This window comes from Taudactylus pleione, unplaced genomic scaffold (genome assembly GCF_031769625.1).
Source record: "Taudactylus pleione unplaced genomic scaffold, aTauple2 ptg000117l, whole genome shotgun sequence".
Taxonomy (NCBI): Eukaryota; Metazoa; Chordata; class Amphibia; order Anura; family Myobatrachidae; genus Taudactylus; species Taudactylus pleione.
Genome location: NW_028284519.1, coordinates 1,170,575 through 1,191,339, shown reverse-complemented (window position 1 = coordinate 1,191,339; position 20,765 = coordinate 1,170,575). Strand labels below are relative to the sequence as shown.

General features: G+C 44.2%; 1 protein-coding gene across 3 annotated transcripts in view; it reads right to left on the bottom strand.

Moving 5' to 3' along the window:
• NUTF2 (nuclear transport factor 2) overlaps positions 1–20,765 on the bottom strand; it is a 66,924-nt gene that overhangs the window by 21,783 nt on the left and 24,376 nt on the right. For 2 of the 3 annotated variants that reach the window (XM_088471940.1, XM_088471941.1), the window contains exons 3-4: positions 9,299–9,370; positions 7,685–7,783 (exon numbers count right to left, since the gene is read on the bottom strand). In XM_088471940.1, the coding sequence (XP_088328066.1) occupies positions 7,685–7,783; positions 9,299–9,370 (171 nt within the window). Of the gene's footprint in view, positions 1–3,110; positions 3,245–7,684; positions 7,784–9,298; positions 9,371–20,765 lie in introns of all 3 variants that reach the window. The other variant, XM_088471942.1, reaches the window with a different exon arrangement.

Sequence of the window (20,765 nt, the reverse complement as noted above, 5' to 3'; positions counted from 1 at the left end):
CAAGCAGTGTCTACAGTTTACTATTTTAAATCAGATCTTGAACAGACCTGGTAGATTTATTATAATCAATGTTGAAATTCTGCATTCTCGGTTCACACTGGTTAATGTATACGTGCCACACTTGGACTCTCCGTCTTTCTTTAACCAATTAACTAAATGATTACAACAAACGGACAATTATTCTCTAATCATAGGTGGGGACTTCAATACAGTATAAGATCCCCAAACTCATAAGGCCCTTCCACCCCCTAGACAGGACTCATCCACACGGTGGGTACTCCCATCTCTATTAACTACGCTACATCTTACAAATCCTTGGCGCTTATTAAATCCTACGGAAACTTTCCTACACACGTTTTTCAGCAGCGCATGGTTCCTTGTCTCGCATCGACCATCTTTTATTGTCTGATGTCCTTATGTCTCATCTTTATAAATACCCGTTTACACGATATCAGTGTCTCTGACCATGCTCCTCTTACCGTGACACTTTTCCCTCAGATCCTTACCGCGGTAATACAGTATATGGTGCTTTCCTAAGCATTTGGCTGGTTTCCGCTCCTTTCTTAAGTCAAAATGGTCTGACTTTGTCGATAAGTTGGATCACTGGGATAACCTTAGCCTTGTGTGGGAAACTTCAAATGCAGTGTTACGGGGCAATATTATTAGTTATATGGCCAAGAGTAAACGCATCAGCAACTTGTGCCTCGTTACGTGCAGCAGTTAACCAAACTATTACTGCCTATAGGTTGGAGCCTTCGTCTGAGCAGTTGCGTCTATATAAACAAGCCCGTCAGCTATTGGAGGATTTCCTTCTCTCTCAGGCGAAACATAGCTTAGAGATCTCGAATACAAATATTATCGCTGGAGCAATTTTCTGGCAACTATAGCTAAATCGCGGAAATCCAGCCAGGAATCATATTACAGCAGTAATTCATCCTACCACTAGGTCCCTAGTCACTGATTCGCACTCTGGGCCTGATTCTGAGCTGCTTGTGAGCGGCCGCTCGTTCGCTCCGAGCGATGTTCGCACATCTGCGCATGCGTATGGGTCGTAATGCGCATGCGCCAACCAGTCAGTGCGGTCGGAAATCGTGTGTTCGCAAAATAGGGAGTGCCTGCTAATTTGAGTGACAGGATGAGGCGTTTGTGGGTGGTAACAGGGGAAGGTGCTTGAAAACGGGGAGTGGAGATCCGAACGCAGGCGTGCCAAACGGTCAAAACGGGCGTTTTAAGGGTGTGCATAATTAACAAAGCAGCGTCATCGGCCACGTCACTTGGTTGTCTCTTAGCCTGAACTGTTCGCATGATTTCAGTAGGTAAATCCAACCACAAGCACTGCGAGCAGTTCAGACGCCTTTCGATGTACTCGATTAATCTAATAAATAGCGGAGATGACGTAGGATGCGGGCGGCCAGGGGGCGTCTTTACAAAATAGCGAGCGCATGTTTCGTTCGCTCACTCAGACAGAGGTGTCAACAGACCGCAAAGAGCGAGCGCTCAAATTAAATAGCCGGCCCCTTTTTCTGAACGAGCAAGCGCAAATAGCGTCCGGCTCTGAATCAGGCCCTCTATACGCTCCTCAATCAATTGATGTTGAACAGCAGAGACTTTTGTTAGACGAAACCCGCTTCCCTATACTCACTGAAGATCAACGTGACATTTTAGACTCTGACATTACTGATCAGGAACTGCGAGGTACTATTAGGGCTCTCTCTGCTCATAAGGCTCCTGGTCTGGACGGGTATTCCGGTGAGTTAAAAAATTATTCAGGAGGACCTCTCTCCGCTTCGCTTAGATCTATTTAGACACATTCACCGCACTTTCTTCCTTTTTTCAATACTTCCCATATGATCCTTTTGCCCAAACAAAAGATCCTTTTTTGCTTGGCTCACACTGCTGAATATGAACTTTAAGCTCCTTGCTAAAATCATGGCTATGCACCTGCAACAAATTCTACCCTCCCCTTTAACTGAACATCAGCTAGGATTTGTGTCCGGTAGGCACTCGGTTAAAGGTATTTGCACCGCATTGGCCATCATAATTGCCTCCAGCAAAGACCTTCATGTGTATCTGAACTTTTTTGTCCCCTCACATGCGACATAGAATGGGTCAGATACTCATACCTGCCCTAGATGTGCTGGGGAGGAGGCGGACCTCTACCATTGTCTTTGGGAGGGTCCGGTGGTCCAGGGCTTTTGGAAGCGGGTTAGCTCATTTGGTCAACTATGTGCAGTCACTCCTCCATGGGCTGTTTTGGGCATATTTCCAAGGGGGCAGAGACCCCAGGCAGCAGGAAATTGTTACTTGCATAAGTGTTGCGGCAAACAAAAAAAAAGCCACCCTACAAGAGTAGATACACCCATCTCCTATTAATTTTCAACTTTGTAAAGGAGAAACTAAATTTTAATTTTCTGAATGGACTCGGTAGAAACAATGTTCGATAAATAAAAAGAAGGCCTCTTCCTTCTTTGATACGTGGGAAAGCTTTAGAACTGGCACAGAAACAGACAAATCTCAGGTGCACAACTCCAAATTATTGATAATATATAAATGCAATCAAATTTTATTGCATTTATATATATTATCAATAATTTGGAGTTGTGCACCTGAGATTTGTCTGTTTCTGTGCCTGCAATTAGTCTCATCAGGTAGCACCTCCCAGTATAAATATTCAGGTTGTGCAGTCCAGGAATCTTTCCCAAATTAGAACTACCTTGCCAATCTCGACACAATCCCAGATTCACCATTGTATGCGCCTGACCCAGTGGTATGAAACTCAAATTCTGATGGAGGCTCCACCCATTACGTTGCCCGATGGGTGAGCGCCAGACATCCTTCCATCACTTTATTTATGTTTTTATGCGATTGTTACATAAGTCTTTATATCATATACACATTTTGGATTATATGATATATATTCTGTCAGTGATGCCTACTGTAATGTGCTGAGGAATAATTAGAGTATTGCTCAATACGGTGCGTATTGTCTGATGTCACGCTGAATTTATTTATTTGTACATTGCAGACTTGATTGCAGTGTTTTGGCTTCAATTAAAAAATAAATGCTATAAACAGGATAAGATTAAGTATCTCACAAAGCAAGCACACACCTCTCATCAGGAACAGGTATCAATTAAATGTTGTGTAGGGCTAGCCTGAAGACCTCATTGGTACACACCCAAGCACCATTCAAATATTTCAATAAAAAGATTTGTTGAAATCCCAGGATTTGGTCATCATCTGCCTGAGCAGAAGGTATGGGTGAAGAAAAAACAAAAAGGTTAAAAAGGTAAGGTGAGAGAGAGAGAGAAGAGGGTGGTGGGGGGAGCAGCAAGAGAATAGGGGGGGGGGGGGGAGCAAGAGAAAAGCAGAGACTGCAAAAGAAGCAATAGTAGAATCATATGCAAAGTTCAAGCAAAGTTAGTGGCCTGAGATGCACAAATTACTCATCTGGATTAAAACCAGCAACTTTATTAAGTGAAAATGTACATAACCATGCAGAAGTTTTATTTATCACAATCCAGTTGCAAATTCACAGAATCTTCTCAAGTTTGTGCAATTGACACATGCACTGCTCGGAGTGTTGAGAGTTTATAATAACTAAGTAACCTGTATTCCAACTATACAGGGTCTCCACTATTAATGGAGCTCCCGCCCATAGATCGCGACCAACTTGCTACACCAACTGGGAACGCAGGTCTCTGAAGCGATCAGAGGCTTCTTTAGCATTTGATCGCTTCAGAGGCCAGCGTTCCCAGTGAGTGATGCAGTGTGCGGTTGACATGATGTCACCCACGATGTGAGGAGCCTGCGGGAGTGACGGCCAGAGCGCTGATGGCATGGAGCAGTGCCCAGCATGAAGAGAGGTAAGTACTGCACAGCGGAGTGGGGGGGCTGTTCTACACTGGAAGGAGGCACAGTATAAAGGGCACTGCATACTTAAGGGGCACAACTACAGAGGGCACTGCATAAAGGACTAATACAGGGGGCACTGCATAATGGGCACTACAGAGGGCATTGCATAAGGGGCTCTAATACAGGGGGCATTGCATAAGGGGCACTACTGTGGGCATTGTGTAAGGGGCACTACTGTGTGTTTAATGTGCATAAGGGACACTACTATGTGGTGTAATGTGAATACGATTGTGCCACTGTGTGGCGTAATTTGAATTGCGGATACTATGTGTGATTTCGGCAGGACAGACGACACACCCCTTGCTGCAAGGTCACACCCTTTTTGCATGCCATGCCCCCTTTTCCAGGCTTGGAAGATAACAAAAGGTTTTAAGCTTCAAAAGTAGATCAGAGTCCAAAAGTCTGGCCGCCCCTGATCTAAAAAGTTCAGCAAAGGGGGAAGTAAGCAGAAGGGCCAACTACAAGATTCAACACTACAGCTTGTGATTGGTCCTCCACCCACTCCAGGTTTCCAGCCATTTGCTGTATGTGGAGCTCCAGGAAAAATGGCTGCATGTAGCTTTACAGAAAATTGTTAAAAATGAACACACCTGGTACTGATGAAAATAATTGATGTGCAGCTTTTTAATTTTAATAAGCCAATAAAAGTCATCACATTTAAGAAACTTTCAATGATAAAAAATTATTACCTAACAGTGCTAGGACTTTACTAAGTGCGACAATAAAAAATGTACCTTTATGTCGGTTTAACATCTAACAAAACCATCTTCTGTTGTAGAGGTTAGTGAAAACAAAATATACCAATTGTGCAGTTTAAATTTTTACCCCATCTTTCTACTTTGATAACCCAATTAGAATACAGAACTACATTGGACTTATTAGAAAGAAATCTGCTGAAATCATACAAATATTATTCAACAAATGCATTCACATGTGAAGGCAGGATATCCTTTAGGGGCATATTTAATAATTATCGGGTTTTAGAAATTTTTGGCTGTTTCGCCCATTGATTTAGAAGGGGCAATAGACGCGTAGTGTTGAATTTAAAATTATCTCCTTTAAATCCAGTGGCTGAAACGGACGAAGATACGGCTGCATTGAAAAACGCCACTCAGCAAATTTACCCTATATAATCAGAGAAATTAGCAAAACTAAAAAATAGAAGAAACCATATGACTGAGCAAAAACAGTGACCATGCTTTCAGTTTAAATTTTAAGTCCATGTCTGAAAATATATAAAAATAATTAAACACAAATCAAGGATTATAGGGGACGATTCAAATGTTTGAGCGGGGGCTTTGTCGGGTGCCATACAGAGCAATTAAACTATTGCGCCTTTCGGGCGTGAACAGCAGCTGGCATTTCTGCTCACCCCCCACTGAGGAGGAGAGCAGAAATTAGCAAAAAGTCACTGGTTTGGTCACTCAAACAATAGTTTGGGCGCCCTAACCAAGGCTTTAGCCACTATACGCAACTAAACCCTGTCTAGATGGGTACGACCAGTGTGATAATTTATGGGCACCCAAAACAATTGAATCGCCACCATCTACAGTCACCATGACCACTGAGGTACATTTTCGAAGCTCAAAATACTAACAATATCTCCACAATGGCATGTAGTGATGAAACAGGCGGCCCGTCAGTAGAATCCCAGTAAGGGATGTAACATAGGCGATGAAATACCGACGCCTATGTTAATCCAGACGCCAGAACACAGCGGATGCCAGCCCAAACGAAGGTAAGTCAGGGGCGCCCTTAGCGTTAGCCGAGGAGGGAGGGGTGGAGGCTTAGTATTAGTGAGTCTAGTGGGGTTAGCTTTAGGTTTGGGGGGTGAGATTAGGGTTAGGCACCACCAGACGAAGGTTAGGTTTAGGCATCCCCCCAGGAGGGTTAGATTAAGGGTGCAGGGAGGGGGGGTTAGGTTTAGGCACCCCTTGGGGGGGGGTGAGGTCAGGATTAGGCACCACTAAGGGAGGGTTAGGGGGGACAGGGGAGGTTTAGTATACTTATCTACCCCATCGGGATCTCCTCATGTCGGGCATCCGCTGTTGGGATTTCAACCGGTGGCTGTTCAATCCCATTCCTCCACAATGGGTTTTGCCAAATTAATGCCCATCTTGGCTTCTCGTCCTTTTTTCCTACTTTTTTTTGTTGTTAAACTTATACTTCTTACAAACTTAGCATTACTCTCTATTTGGATATTCACATCAATTTACTAATAGCAACAAGTGGAGTTCTCCGTTACATTTTAATCGCAAATATCTTATGACAACTCCAGAGAACATAAAAACATGAGAAGTCATAGCATTCCTGTGGTGTGTGCACAAGCTGCAAAACACAGAAAACATTAAGTGAAACCCCTCTCCCACAATATACAGTACATATGTATTTTTTCTGTATTTTAGTGAATTGTGTACCCTGTTTTGAATTGCAGCCTGGCATTACTTGGTGATAGCCATTGTCAAGTTCACTCATTTGGCTTCACACAAGTTAGGCTTTATCCAACACGAAATGTTAGTAGTTCATGACAAACATGTTCCCTACCGTGTACAGCTCATAAATAACTGAAAAGCCATTGAGACATGTAGGTGCGATGAAACGAGCACAACACAATTCTTGTCTTATGCTGCCCATCATACATGCCAAGGTTATCTTCAGTAGACAGTACATGTGTCCCTGTCCTAAGGTGTGTCAAAAATAGGCGATCTTTGGTATCTGTAACATTCCACGGCCCCTGTATGTCAGATTTATATACTTTAAATATTCTAGGCATCTACAGTCATTATGATGGTGAAATACAATGAGATCTGAACGTTTAGCCCACTTAAAATACTCCCCTCAATATTTTCCCAAAGTTGACCCCTCCCCCACCCCCCCTTTTAACTCCTTCTAGGGGGCACATTAGGAAAATATTGTGTTTTTGGTAAAGTCATCCATTCGGCCTGGAACCAAAGCACCAGCCTTCTCTATTTCTGATTACAAGTGCCAGGTCCAGTCTTGCACTCAGCTGTGGCAGCTGATCAACTGTGTACCAAACAGGAAACAAGTACTACAGCAAGGGTAGTTCAGTCTAATCAACATCTGGGGGACAATTTCATTGTGTTTCAAGGTGCGCCAATTAATTGGCGCCCAATGTTGCAATTCAATTGTTTTTGGGCATCTATTAATTATCGCACATGTGGCACCTGATCAGACCGGATTTAGCTACATAAAACGGCTAAAGTCCTTGTTACTGCTGTCTGGGCGCCCAAAACCATGACTTATCACACATTTCTGCTCGCTTCCTCAGGAGGGGGGAAATAGAAACGTCAGCGCTGGTGGCTGTTGCGTCCTAACAATTGAATAACTCCATTTGGGACCCATTACTTACAGCTACCGAGGATAAAATTTTAATCACTCCCTTGAGTCCCTCAGTTTGTAAAATGGCCTCCAGAAAGTCTCTACTTCGAACCAGGAAGGTATCTGCTTTCTATGCTAGTCATGCGAGTGTGGCGGCATAATTGCACACTAAATAAGAAAGTGAACTGTATATTTAAAAACCACAAGGGTTCACCTAGGATGTATGGTAGAATGCCAACAAAACGGTCAGATCACATCAGATATCTAGGTTATGCCTGAACCATTGGAAAATGGTTAGAGAAATAAAAACCAACCAAACACAAAACAGTTTAGTTTAATTATGACATGCATAAAAATTTAATTAATTTTCAATACATGCAAATCAAATTTAAGTCACAATACTAGAGAATAATGTGAATTAAAAGTTTACCTTAAGCTGACCTACAACCATACTGACTATACAGTTGTCCGGTGTCGGTTGATGGTCTTGAGAAGTGATGCTATGTTGGATTTTCTGAAAGGGAAGACTCTGTAAGACAATGAGAGGGAGGTCAGGAAAAAAGAAAATAAACGTAAAGGAAAAAAAAAATAAATGTAAATTTAATATGGTTAGTTCACAAACCATCCATGCAACCACATCAGTTAAAACTGATAGACTATTAAACACATTTACAATTATTCCCAACACTTGGGACACTACAATTGATTTATTAATTTCTTTCTTTAGATATTACCCCCTGAACTAGAGTATTCTAGGTGAGGAGACACCAATGGCGTATTTACAGGCATTATTTTCTCTTATGCAACCAAACACCTGACTGGTCTTCCTCATCGCTTTGCTATATTGACTCCCTGCCTTTAAATCTATTGAATGACTCAGTTCTATGGGGAAAATTTACTACACATTTTGTGTTGCTGTGTATAAATATGACTTTTAAATTTCCAGCTTAAACAAGCGGAGCAGCATGCTTAGTAAATTTACCATAGATCCTATCCTCTATAGCATTTGGCATATTTGTGGGGTTAATAATATATGCATTTTTGGCAATAAAACTGTAGTTGCTACACTATGTACTATTCTGTTAAATTATTTAAGTCAAACTGGGATGAATAAAAACAATGAACAGCACTAAAGTGCTCTAAGGGGGAGATTCAATTAGGCGCGGGAACCCGTTGAGCCAAACCCTAGACGTGAAACCCAGAGTTTTTTCTGCACCTAATTGCATTAATAAAATAAGTGCATCAATGAAAAAGTTAATATATTAAAAAAGGAGAGCTAAAAGTCACACACAATTTATTACATTAACATAGGCTGAAGGAACGCACTCAATCAGCAAAAGAAGAGGTATAAAAAGAGACAACCAGAAGGCCACAACTCGGGCCTTGGGGGAAACATAACAGGTAGATGAAGAGGAACATGTGGCAATAGTACAAGCACTGAAGGAGTGTTCACAAAAATAAGAGGCGAACCTGGAGAGAACTGTGTTGTGAAGGTCAAGATAGTGAATGGTGTAGAGGGGAAAAGGCGGTAAACTATACTGGAAAGTAGAAGAGGTCAATTAACTCCAGACACATTAAAGACAAACTGGGGTTCGTGTAAAAATAGTGCAACACTGAGGCAGAACTTGTTGACACTAGAGTATTTAAAGAATGGCATTTAATTTTTTTTTACTTGAAAAGAAGTGCTAAAAGGATCTCTGTGGGCACTGTGCACCCAATTAATATGCATGGTCTATTAAAAAGTATGGGCAAACTAAAGTGCCTGAAAGCTTAAGACTCATGGCGGTTTGTCAATCACTACTTGCTCGATTCCCTCTGCTTTGCACATCACAATGCAGCAATCAATGATATCTGCTACTCGAAGATGTATCTCAACTTTTTCTTCTTCTGAGGTTCTAAAAAGTGGAAATTTACATGTCGATGTGCCTTTAGCAGATTGAATAAATCATATTGCTATTGAAACCACACACAAAAAAAAAATCTTATTTATCAATAGATATGAATCTGAAAACACTTTAGTGGGCACAATGAGCACAAGACTTACCGATAATTTCTCAATAATAGCATCTTTGCCTTGATATTGCTGTCCTTCCCAGGTTAGACATGAAACGTCAGTCTGAAAATAGTAAACAAAAATGTAAATATATATTTATTTTCACAAAACAAATTTAACAAGCATATTAACTATGCTTATTTGTATTAAGTTATTTATAACACACAGTCACTGTCCCAATGCAGCTTAAGATCTATATTCCCTATCACATGGACACACATACACTCTAGGGATATATTTTGTCAAAAGACAACCTATTAGTATGTTTCTGGAGTGCGGGAGGAAACTCTAGCATTTGGAGGAAACCCACGCAAACACAAGGAGGATATACAAATGCCAACCATGCTGTCCACTAAATATTCCTATTAAACGAATGGGAGACCAGAGAAAATTTAAAAAAGGAGTTCACTACAGTTTAAATCACTTCCAGTAATAGCAGCACATTCGGATTCATTCTTTCATACATCACGTACTATAGATTACGTTAAGCTAACTTACACCGCACTGATATACATTTGCTTCATATTCCAAGTCAGTGAACTTGAAAGCCCTCCAGTTCATTGGCTGAATTAATCAGCAAAAAAATTTGCTAAATCATGTCAGTGTATTGTATAGTGCTACTGATAAGACAAAAAAAGGAACTCAAGACAATTTTAATAAAATACCATATGTACTACCAGTCAGGATATAGAAAACACTGGAAGAATGTACATATGGCCACCTACCTTCCAGCATTTATGAATATAACAACTTAAGTATGGAAAAGTACATTGCATATGGAGGATATCAAGGAGACAGAAGTAACAGTAAAAATTAATTTTTCCTCCTCCATTGCAGCATATAATTAGGGATAATTCCCAAGCGCTGACCGGACTGTGCATCGTACAGCGCTGGCTGTGTGAAGTAGTGAGGCTGTGTCTTGCAGGCAGCTGCCAGTAATGCTGGGTACACACAAACAATACATTAGCCCGATTTGTTGTTTCCGGGCAAATCATAACAACAAAATGGGCAGATCGTTAAGTGTGTGTGTCCAATTTGCGCGCTACAGACAGTTCGATATCTTCTGGTTGGCCCACAATGCCATACTGCCGAATGCATCATGGCATCCCACAGCGCGCCGTCGCCCCCTGCACTGTGCAAGTGTTGTCGCCCCCTGCACTGTGCAAGTGTTGTCGCCCCCTGCATTGTGCAAGTGTTGCCAGTCGGATCAACCAGCTGCACATCGTTCTGATGTGTAGCCGGCCTAAGAGGTGTGAGGGGGTCAGGCCTAAGAACTACCTGATCTTGGAATATTCTTGGGGGGGGGGGGGGGGGGGGGCTTACAGGTTTTCTGCCAAATGTCAGCACACAGAGTGGGACCAGTCACTGAAACTTGAAAGTAGCTACTTAAATGTAAAGGAATTTGGAGAACTATTGCCTACAGAAGGTTTAACTGGAGATTGCTTTAGGACATCTATTATTAAGTACAGATTGTACGGTGCCAGAAGATGATAAAACACTGGCCATCATTTTAAGTTTAGAGCCCTCTGCTGTTGTCATGAATCAGTATTTACCAACAATTTTTTGGGATGGAGACTAAATAAGGGACATGGCTGCTAGCAGACAGGCTGGCTTTTAGGGGTTTTATCAGCTGCAGCCCCTATGAGCCAAATAGGGCTGCAGTAATAGCAGGGGTGTGGCTTCCCAAGGGAAGCACCCTCTACTATTGCAGTCCGGACTGGTAGTCCCAGGGGGAGAAAATGGGATTTTGGTACCTACCAGTAAATCCTTTTCTCTGATTCCACCAGGGGACACTGGAGGTTGCTTACGCTGGGGTATAGAGGCGTGGATAGCTGGAGCTGGCACTTTAAATAATTTAGAAGTGTGAAGCTCCTCCCCCTCTATGCCCCACCAGCCCTCAGTTTAGAAAATGAAGACCGAGAGGAGATGGAGAACAAGCGGAGTAAAAGGGAGAGAAGAACACAATAATGAAAACATACCACATACGGAACAAACTGAACAGGCAGGCTAAGAGCGCAGAGGTGGGCGTCCAGTGTCCCCTGTGGAATCAGAGAAAAGGATTTACCGGTAGGTACCAAAATCCCATTTTCTATTTCATCCACTGGGGGACACTGGAGGTTGCTTACACTGGGGACGTCTCAAAGTTTCCCCCACGGGTGGGAGCGCTCTGCAGAACCTGTATAACAAGACGGCCAAAACGTGACGCTGAAGCAGCAAACGTGTCAAATCTGAAAAAAAGATTTTCAAAAGTGTGAACAGAAGACCAAGTGGCCGAACTGCACAATTGTGACGTGGAGGCTCCCCTACCGGCCGCCAACGACGCACCCACAGAACGTGTCGAATGAGCCGAAAAGGACGAAGGAGGCCGACGCACAGCACTAATGTAAGCCTGATTAATAGTCAGCCTATCCAACGTGCCAACGTCTGCTTAGAGTTGCCCAACACCTCCGAACAGCATCATAGGACAAAAAGCGACTGACTTACGGAGGGACGCTGTCCTGGCAACATAAATGTGGAGAGCACTAACCACCCCCAAGGTAGAAGAATTACCTGAGTCCTCCACCAATGACAGAACCACAATAGGCTGGTTGATATGGAAACTGACACAACCCTGGGAAGGAAGGCGGCTACCGTCCAGAGTTCCACCCTATCAGCATGAAACACAAGGTAAGGTGGCTTATAGAACAGAGCACCCAAGTCCGGAACTCTACGAGCCAAAGCTAGGGCCAGAAGGATGACCGTCTCCCAGGACAAGTACTTAAGATCAACCGCTTCCAAAGGTTCGAACAAGGGCGACTGAAGAAACAGAAGCACTAAGTTCAAATCCCAAGGAGCTACCGGAGATACAAAAGGAGGCTGCACATGCAAGACCCCCTGAAGAACCGTTTGCACCTCAGGAATGAGGGCCAATTTGCGTTGAAAGAAAATGGAAAGGGCAAAGACCTGCACCTTTAAAGTTCCAAGGCGAAAGCCATAATCCAATCCAGTCAGGACGAAAAATCCTAGACGGAAAACCCTGACATACAAGAACGCCAGATTCGATGATAATGCGCAGCCAAAACTGGCTTCCTGACGCGCAGCATGGTAGGAATAACAGAGTCTGGGATACCTCTACGTCATAAGATATCGTTTCAAGAGCCACCCCGTTAAACTCAGCTGCGCTAAGTTGGGGTGGACGAAAAGACCCTGCTGAAGAAGATCCGGCCGCAGAGGAAGGGGCCACGTGTCGTCTACCAATAGGGACTGAAGGTTCGAGAACCAACTTCTCAGAGGCCAGAGCCATTAGAATGAAAGAGGCAGACTCGTGTTGTATTCTCTTGAGAAGACTAGCAAGAAAAGGAATCGGAGGAAAAAGGTAAACGAAGTCGTAGATCCATGGAACTGTCAGAGCGTCGACTGCCTCTGCCTGCGGATCCCGAGTTCTTGACACGTATACTGGGAGCTGATGATTTAATCATGACTCCATGAGGTCCACCTGAGGACACCCCCCGCGATGAAACAGTGCATAGAACACGTCTGGATGAAGCTTCCATTCCCTGGGATGGATGTCCTGGCGACTTAGGTAATCTACTTCCCAGTTGTCCACATCCGGAATGAATACCGCTGACAGGATTACTGACGGATTTTCGGCCCACGGAAGAATCTGAGTTACTTCTTGCATGGCCATGCGACTTCAAATCCCGCCCTGTCGGTTGATTTAAGCGACGGTCGTCGAGTTGTCGGACTGAATGCTTACCGGACAAGACTTTAGAAACTCTGTTGCTTCTATAAGAGAATTGTAAATCGCTCTTAGTTCCAACACATTTATGGGCCACTTCTGTTCCAGAGGGGACCATCTACCCTGAAAGTGATACTTGAGGACTACTGCTCTCCATCCTCGAAGGCTGGCATCCATTATTACGATAGTCCAATCCCACCCTCCGAATCTTCAGCCCGCCAAAGGATTGTTGGATTGTGTCCACCAGAGGAGAGCCCCTCTGGTAACCGGGTTCAGTCGGATCTGTCTATGCAGAAGCAGATAAGATCCTGAGACTTGTGACAGGAGGTCCGGTTCAAACACTCTGGAGTGGAACCATCCGAACTGTAGTGCCTGGAAAGCAGCTACCATTTTTTTTCCAAGAGACGCAGACAAAGAAGTAGGGACACCTTCTTCGGTCTGAGGACTAACTGACCTAACAACCGGATATCCCGGGTTTTGTCAATCAGAAGAAAAAAACACTCTGATGCCGTATCCAAGATCATGCCCAGAAACAGGAGCTTCTGGGATGGATAGGGATGCGATTTCTTGAAGTTGATTATCCAACAGTGTTGGATTAAAGTGTGATATGTCAGTAAAGCATGTTCTGAGAGAAGGGTTACCGATGAAGCCTTGAGTAACAGGTCATCCAAATAAGGGAATAAGGCCCTGATTCAGACCCACTCGCAAGCGGCTGTCCGCTCGCAAGTGGGTCGATTGTGTGCACTGCGCATGCGCACCACGGCGGGAACTCCGTCGTGCGCATGCGCCAGACGCGACGAGCGAAGGACTTTCCTTCGCTCGTTGTGTCTGATCAAAGGGGGCGTGCTGTCGATGTTGATTGACAGCACGCCCCCTTTGGTGGGCGTGCCTCCCAGATGGGGGCGTTCCCAAGAGAACGCCTACCGTCAGAATCCGGCCCACTGACATCACTAGTGATGTCAGTGGGAGTGATTTTGGCTCTGATAGAGCCAAAATCACTCCGGGCCTTGCGGTTGAGAAACTCAACCGCAGGCTCCGGCTCGCAGTGGCGATGGTCGCGATGGTCAAGACCATCGCGGCCATCAACCTGCACGCTCGTATAGGCTGTGGGTGGTGACCCACAGCTATACGAGCGTCCAGGAGGACGCTCCATAATTATGGAGGACGGCCCTCATTCAGAGCGTGCGCTCTGCTCAGAGCGTCCGTCTCTGAATGAGGGCCTATGTTCACTCCCAATGACCGAAGGAGAGCAATCATGACTGACATGAGTTTATAAAAATGCGGGGAGCAGAGGATAACCTGAACGGTAATTCTCGAGATAGGTAGTGATTCTGCAGTATAGCAAAACAGAAGGAAGGCTTGATGCGGTTCCCAAATGGCAACATGGAGATAGGCATCCTTGAAATCCAGGGATGAAAGGAATTCCCTTGGTCTCACCACTGACGGACTGCAGAGATTCCATTTCTGCAACAATACATCCTCAGATACAGGTTTAAGGACTTGAGGTTTAAAATGGGTCTGACCGAACCAACCGGTTTGTACACCACAAACATGTCAGAGTAAAAACCCCATACCTCTTTGATGCTCCGGAACCGGAACTAGCCCAGATGACACTATTAGAGACTGGATAGCCTCTTGTAGAACCCTGGCCTTGTCTGTAGGTAGTGAAGAACCGAGGTGGATGGGGGACTCTGAAGTCTATTCAGTAGCCCAGGGAAATTAGTCTGCGAATCAACTGTTTGAAATTTCTTCAAGCGGACTCCCACCGCAGGAGACCCCAGGTGGGGCGGAAGACCATCATGCCACCTGTTTTTCAGCTGGTTAAGGCTCCTGCAACAGTGTGTGGGCGACCTCTACCTCTGCCGCCTCTAGCTTGCGTGGGAGCACCTCTGGCTCTACCATGAAACGAAGGGGTAAGCTCTTCTGGGAGCCGGAGCAGTAGGTGGGAGGAAAGAAGACTTACCCCATTCCGGGCCAAAAAGCATGTCACCAGTGAATGGTAAACCCTCCACTGCACGCTTGGACTCTGCGTCTGCTTGCCAAGCGCACAACCAGAGACGTCGGCGGCCCGAAATAGCATACGCAGATATCTGAAAATACCTGAGTCCAGTAATCAACTGGCCAGCCCATCAAACCACAGCCTTGTTAACCCAGGCGGTAACAAGGGCAGGTCTAATTGAGCCCCCTGCTGCTTCTTAGTGTTGTCTCCCACTTACTATTCGAAGGGTCCTTTAACACTGTAATTCCCGGCACTGGAAGTGCTGTGCTGTTTTCTTAGAGACGGGAGACAGACGCATCTACAGGAGGAGGTGTTTCCAACTACTCCATCATGGATGATGCAAAAGGATGGCTTGACGGAAACAGACGTGAAATTTGGAACCGCTGTGAAAACGGAAAAACAGCCGAGCTCTTAGGTTGTCCGTGAAATAATTCACACTCCTGGGATGCAGGAAACATATCCTCAGGTAAATTAAGGACATTTCTGACCGCCAAAATTATAGATTCCACCCCGGCAGAGGCGGACTCTAACTCTTGAGGGGTACCGCCCCCCTCTTCGGTATCCTCCGTGGCGATGAATTCTTCTTCCGACTCTTCTGCCTGGAGAGCAGTCGTTATAAACGATAACACAAGAGCGTACTCTAAGAAGTGAAGGGTGCAGACACCGCTGTACCCATAACCTGTACCAGGGTGTTTGGCTAACCAGAGCTCCTCCCCCGCTATCACCCAGGGAGGCTGAGCCTCAGCTAACACTGACAATAAGTCTGACATAACTCCTACCATGTCAGCGTCCCATGGAGGAGCCGATGAGTCAGTAATAGCCATATCAGTAATAGCCATTGTTATACAAGCATCACATAACGTGGACCCAGTAGCATGTGGCTTGGTCTGTTTGTTGTTACACTTGGAACAGAAACAGCTTTTGAGAAGCCTTGGTTCTGCTGAACATGGTACACACAGCCCAGGTTAAACAGAAAAGACAAAGAAATGACAAAGAAGGCTGGTTTGGGACACAGAGGAGGAGGTACCCCTTCCCACAGATCAGATTTCCCTGCACTTACAACCCAGTTACTTACAGCCTCTTTACCAGGGTTGTAGTCAGGTGATGTAAATGTCCTGCAGCACAGGGATGGCAGCAGAGGAATCCAGCCTTCTGTCTCTACACTGCAAACTTCCTCAGTGTAAGTCACCTACAGTCCTTTGCACAGGATCCTGTAGTGGAAGCAGGAGCCATGACAGCTGCACATTACCTCTATGGAGGGAGAGGTGCAAGTTGAGTGAAAAACGGCATACACGCTGTTCATAACAGCTCTCTGCCGTGCCTTTAGAGAGAGAGCGCCCGCGCTATATAGGCTCCGCCCCCTGCTTCAAGTCCCCAGGGCTCGAAAATGGCTGCTAGCTCTGTTAAACGGAGGAGCCAACACTTTTACAGTGCCCCCTGCTCCCGCAGCAAAGCTCTCGGCAGGGGGGGAGGAGAGCGGCCGCGGAAGGTACGTGTGGGAGCAGCGACAGTGTTTGCGGTCTCCCACATGTAACACTGCCGGCATACAGAGCCCCGCTGCCGCAGTGAAGATCCCGGCGGGTGGGGAACACGTGTGAGCCCCGCTATGCTGCAGCCGCTAACACGCGGTTACCAGCGGGGGCTGAATAGTTATCAGCGCTGTAGCGCTAAGTACCTGGGCAGTAGGGGAGTGCACGATGGGTAGCAGATGGGGGGTGAGGGGAGCAGCGGGGAATGCGCAGCCACATACTCACTGCGTTCCCCGGAGGGCTCTCTCAGCTTCAGCACTCTCTTCTTTCCTTGTTAGAGATGTGCTGTGGCGATAAGGAGCTGTCAGTGCTTTTAGTATAAGCACTGTGCACTCCTTCCTGCTTCTAACAAGTCAGGGCGCCGGGTACCCGGACCCCACCTTTAGAGAGGTGGCGAAGGATACCCATAAAGTGTAAAAGATGTAAAGAAAAAAATAAATCTAAATTAAAAATAAATGTCTTGCTGGAGCACAGCAGATTGTGACCAGCTACAAAGGGCACATTTTCTAAACTGAGGGCTGGTGTGGCATAGATGGGGAGGAGCTTCACACTTCTAAATTATTTAAAGTGCCAGCTCCAGCTATCCACGCCTCTGTACCCCAGCGTAAGCAACCTCCAGTGTCCCCTAGTGGATGAAAGAGAAAACTCTTTACTGGTGTCTGTATGTAGTAACAGTAACACGATAATGATAATGACAATAATGATTCACTAGTTTAATGGCAATGCTAGGCTAACAGATCCACTTTTGTAGACACCTTGGATGAATAGAATGCAAATCTTGCTCCATGGACGTCTGATGAAAACAGTACTCATAAGACACGTTACCCTCTCATGACTGTTGCCAATACGCTAGTATCTGTAGTCACTAAGGCTATTTCTTCTGATTGCTCGGTGATTCTACTATCGATCATGAAGTCACCAGAAGACTATCTTGGACACGAATATAATATGGAAGATCCTTGGAACTTTCCCTGCAACTTGGCACCTGAAATCAATTGAATAGATACCTATTCTCGGAGTCTCTGCAATCCATGAAAAAAGTTTTAAAGCTCAGGAGATCATCACGGCAGATACCATAGCTATGGCAAAAAGTCTAGAAAAGGCTCATACAGACTAGACGATGTGCTGTATGAAGGATATTGGTGAAAGATTTCCCTTGAACTTTCTGTAGTGTAGGACAAACTATATTGGGTGTACACACTGACATAGAACTTCAGAGATATCTTTCAGTGAAGTCATCCTGCCACATCTCTGAACAGGCAATTCTTGACGATAGTCAGATTGGCCTGCATGTACAAAGGACAAAAAGACAACGTTAATGACCAGCGGGAGTGCGCATTGTTGGTCGTTCACTGCATACACACTGAACAATATGAACGATATATCTTTGAATGATATAGTTAATGTCCATATCATTCATAAAAATTGTCTAGTGTGTATGTGGCTTTAGAGTCCATAGATGCTGCACAAATAAACGAAACAGCCACTTGCCTCACTTCAACCATTTTCACAAGTTCAATTCTTTTCACACCAAACTATATATTCAGATATGGGCTGAAATTACCTTCTTGTATATACTGGCCGATACAAAAAATTGTGTTATTGAATAGGCACTCCGAGAACAACGCTTCCTTTATTCTTCTGAACTTCTTTTGTTCATTAGACAATTATTCAAATCTCAAATCAGAGGAACTAGTAATTTATAAAACAATCTTACACCCCAGTGATCAAGTACAGTGAAAAACTGAGGAATCCAATGTGGAGTAGTGTTTAAGGAACAGTGGCATAACCAATCCTCATGGAAAATTATATTATAATATTACATATATTTAATGAAAATTGGAAAAGACATTCAATCCAACCTTAGGCAGGACTCACCCTCTCCTTTCATAACTCCATATAGGTGGATATAGTAAAAGAAAAAAAACAAACCTATCTAGTATTCCCCTTCTGGGTTTTCATTTTTATTAAACACACTTAAAACAATAGTCATTAAATCCAACACAAAAAAAACATAACTGGTTGGGGCTGCAGATACAATAAGAAAATCAGCATATAACCAAATCAAATGCCAGACACCCTCCTTGTAGTAATCTCCATCTTGTATACGCTTAGTCCACCATTTATCAAACACATCCACACTACCACATTTCAATTTGAGATCTTTGTACTTATTGTATCTGGCACTTATGGCATCTGGAACTCAGATTTTAATGTTATGTGTTATTTTTAAAAATGAAAACCCAGATGATGTTTTGGCAAATATAAGCCGGTGGTGCTGCATTCCAGATACAGTAAGGAACAAGACTCCATAATCGAAACTTGTTAGCGTGGATGTTTTTTTTTTCTCCATCCTAGTATACGGCTTCTTTTAGTGTCATCTAATCTCATTAAAAATGAATCCTGATAGTTATGGTACATCGGGAACATCTATAATCAAAGCATCATTTTTGCATGTTTTAAGCACTATTTTACTTTGAGCAAAGTAGCTCTGGAAGTGTTCTCTACTGCAGAAAGTACTAAATGTGTCCTAGTAACCACTTAACTGATTAATATATTTTTTTAAATTGTCGCTTTTTTATTATCAAATTACGTAAATAGCCATTTAAACCTCATTCAATATAATTTTTTTTAAAACAAAAATTTTAAATAAAGTTTAAATAGCTATTTAATGTGATAATTAAAAAAAAATGTAGTTTTGAGGACATTTTTGAAAGAAAATTGTTTTATAGTTTAAAAAAAAAAATAAAATTAAAAAAACTATACTGGGGGAATGCGAGGGATGGACCAGACAGAGTGGAGGAGGGGCCCTCATGGCCATTAGACTGCGCCTCATATCAGTCATACTGTCCCAACATCAGTTGTAAGATGGCAAGGCTGGCGGAAATATGGTCAAATATTGTGGTGTGCAGTGTGATCAGATTTCTGCATATAAAGGGCACATCAGCAGCTGAAATTCAATACAAACTTGTCGAAGTGTAGGGTGATAACGTCACGGAAACAGATTCGGTGCACTGCCTTTGATAACGGCAGGACAGACGTTCAAGATGAGCAGCTATCCGGCCGGCAAGTACGTCCACCACAGATGTCAATTTGTACTGCATTGAATGTCTGATGCACGAGGACAGATGCATTCCAGTTAGTGACATTGCAGATGAACTGAACATCTCAGTGGGTACTGTGCACAACTATGCTCATGAGCAACTGGGGTACAGGAAAAAAAACAAAAAGTGTTTTCATATTGGGTACAGAAACAACTCACAGAAGGTCACAAAACCAGTAGGATAGGAGTGCAGTTCCTGCAGGTTATGAAACCGTGCATCATGTGACAAAGGAGATGAAGCAACTCTATCAGTAATGAAGGTCACGGTGAACGCATTTTGGGACCACGAGGACGTGCTTCTTGTTCATTCCTCACCTAGGGAGATATTGTAAATGCTGTCCGCTATTGTGAGATATTGAGCCAGTTGCAGAGGGCAATTAGTAGAAGAAAACTACCTGGGTTGCTGTGAACAGGCATCATACTGCTGCACGATAACGCCAGACCACACTCAGTCACCTGCACACTTGAGTTAAGTCGCTACCATTGGAAAGAACTGGACCTTCCTCCCTACAAGCCCTGACCTTGCACAGAGCGATTTCCATCTTTTTGGACTATGTAAGAAGCACTTGAGTGGAAGGAAATTCGCAACAGATGGTGAAGTTCAGCAAGCCGCCACGTCCTGGCTTCAGGCGCTTGACACAAATTTTTTTCTATGCCAGGATAGATGCCTTGGTGTATTGTTGGAACAAATGCTTAGACAAGTATGGGAACTATGTGGAAATATAATTTGTACCAAGGCCATAGTATTGATTATACGTATATTTACGAGTTGAATACATTTACGCAATGATAGGTCTTGTTATCTTATTTATTGAACACATATACACACACACACACACGGCCAGTGATCGGACTGTCCAGCACCCAACGACACCCTCTCCTGTCGGCTTCAGTGCAGCAGAGTTTGCACCAGAAGCACCGGTTCTGCTGTCCATGTAGCCTTGTAGTCCATGTAGCTGCTGTCCATGTAGCCATGGCTTCTACTTGAGACTGCTGCAGTCTCAAGTAGAAGCCATGGCTGTGCTCTGTTTCTTTTGCGCTCATGGCTGCTGGGTGTTGAGTGACACCGAACTGCCTGACCACTGTTGGCCAGTTTGATCAGCACACAG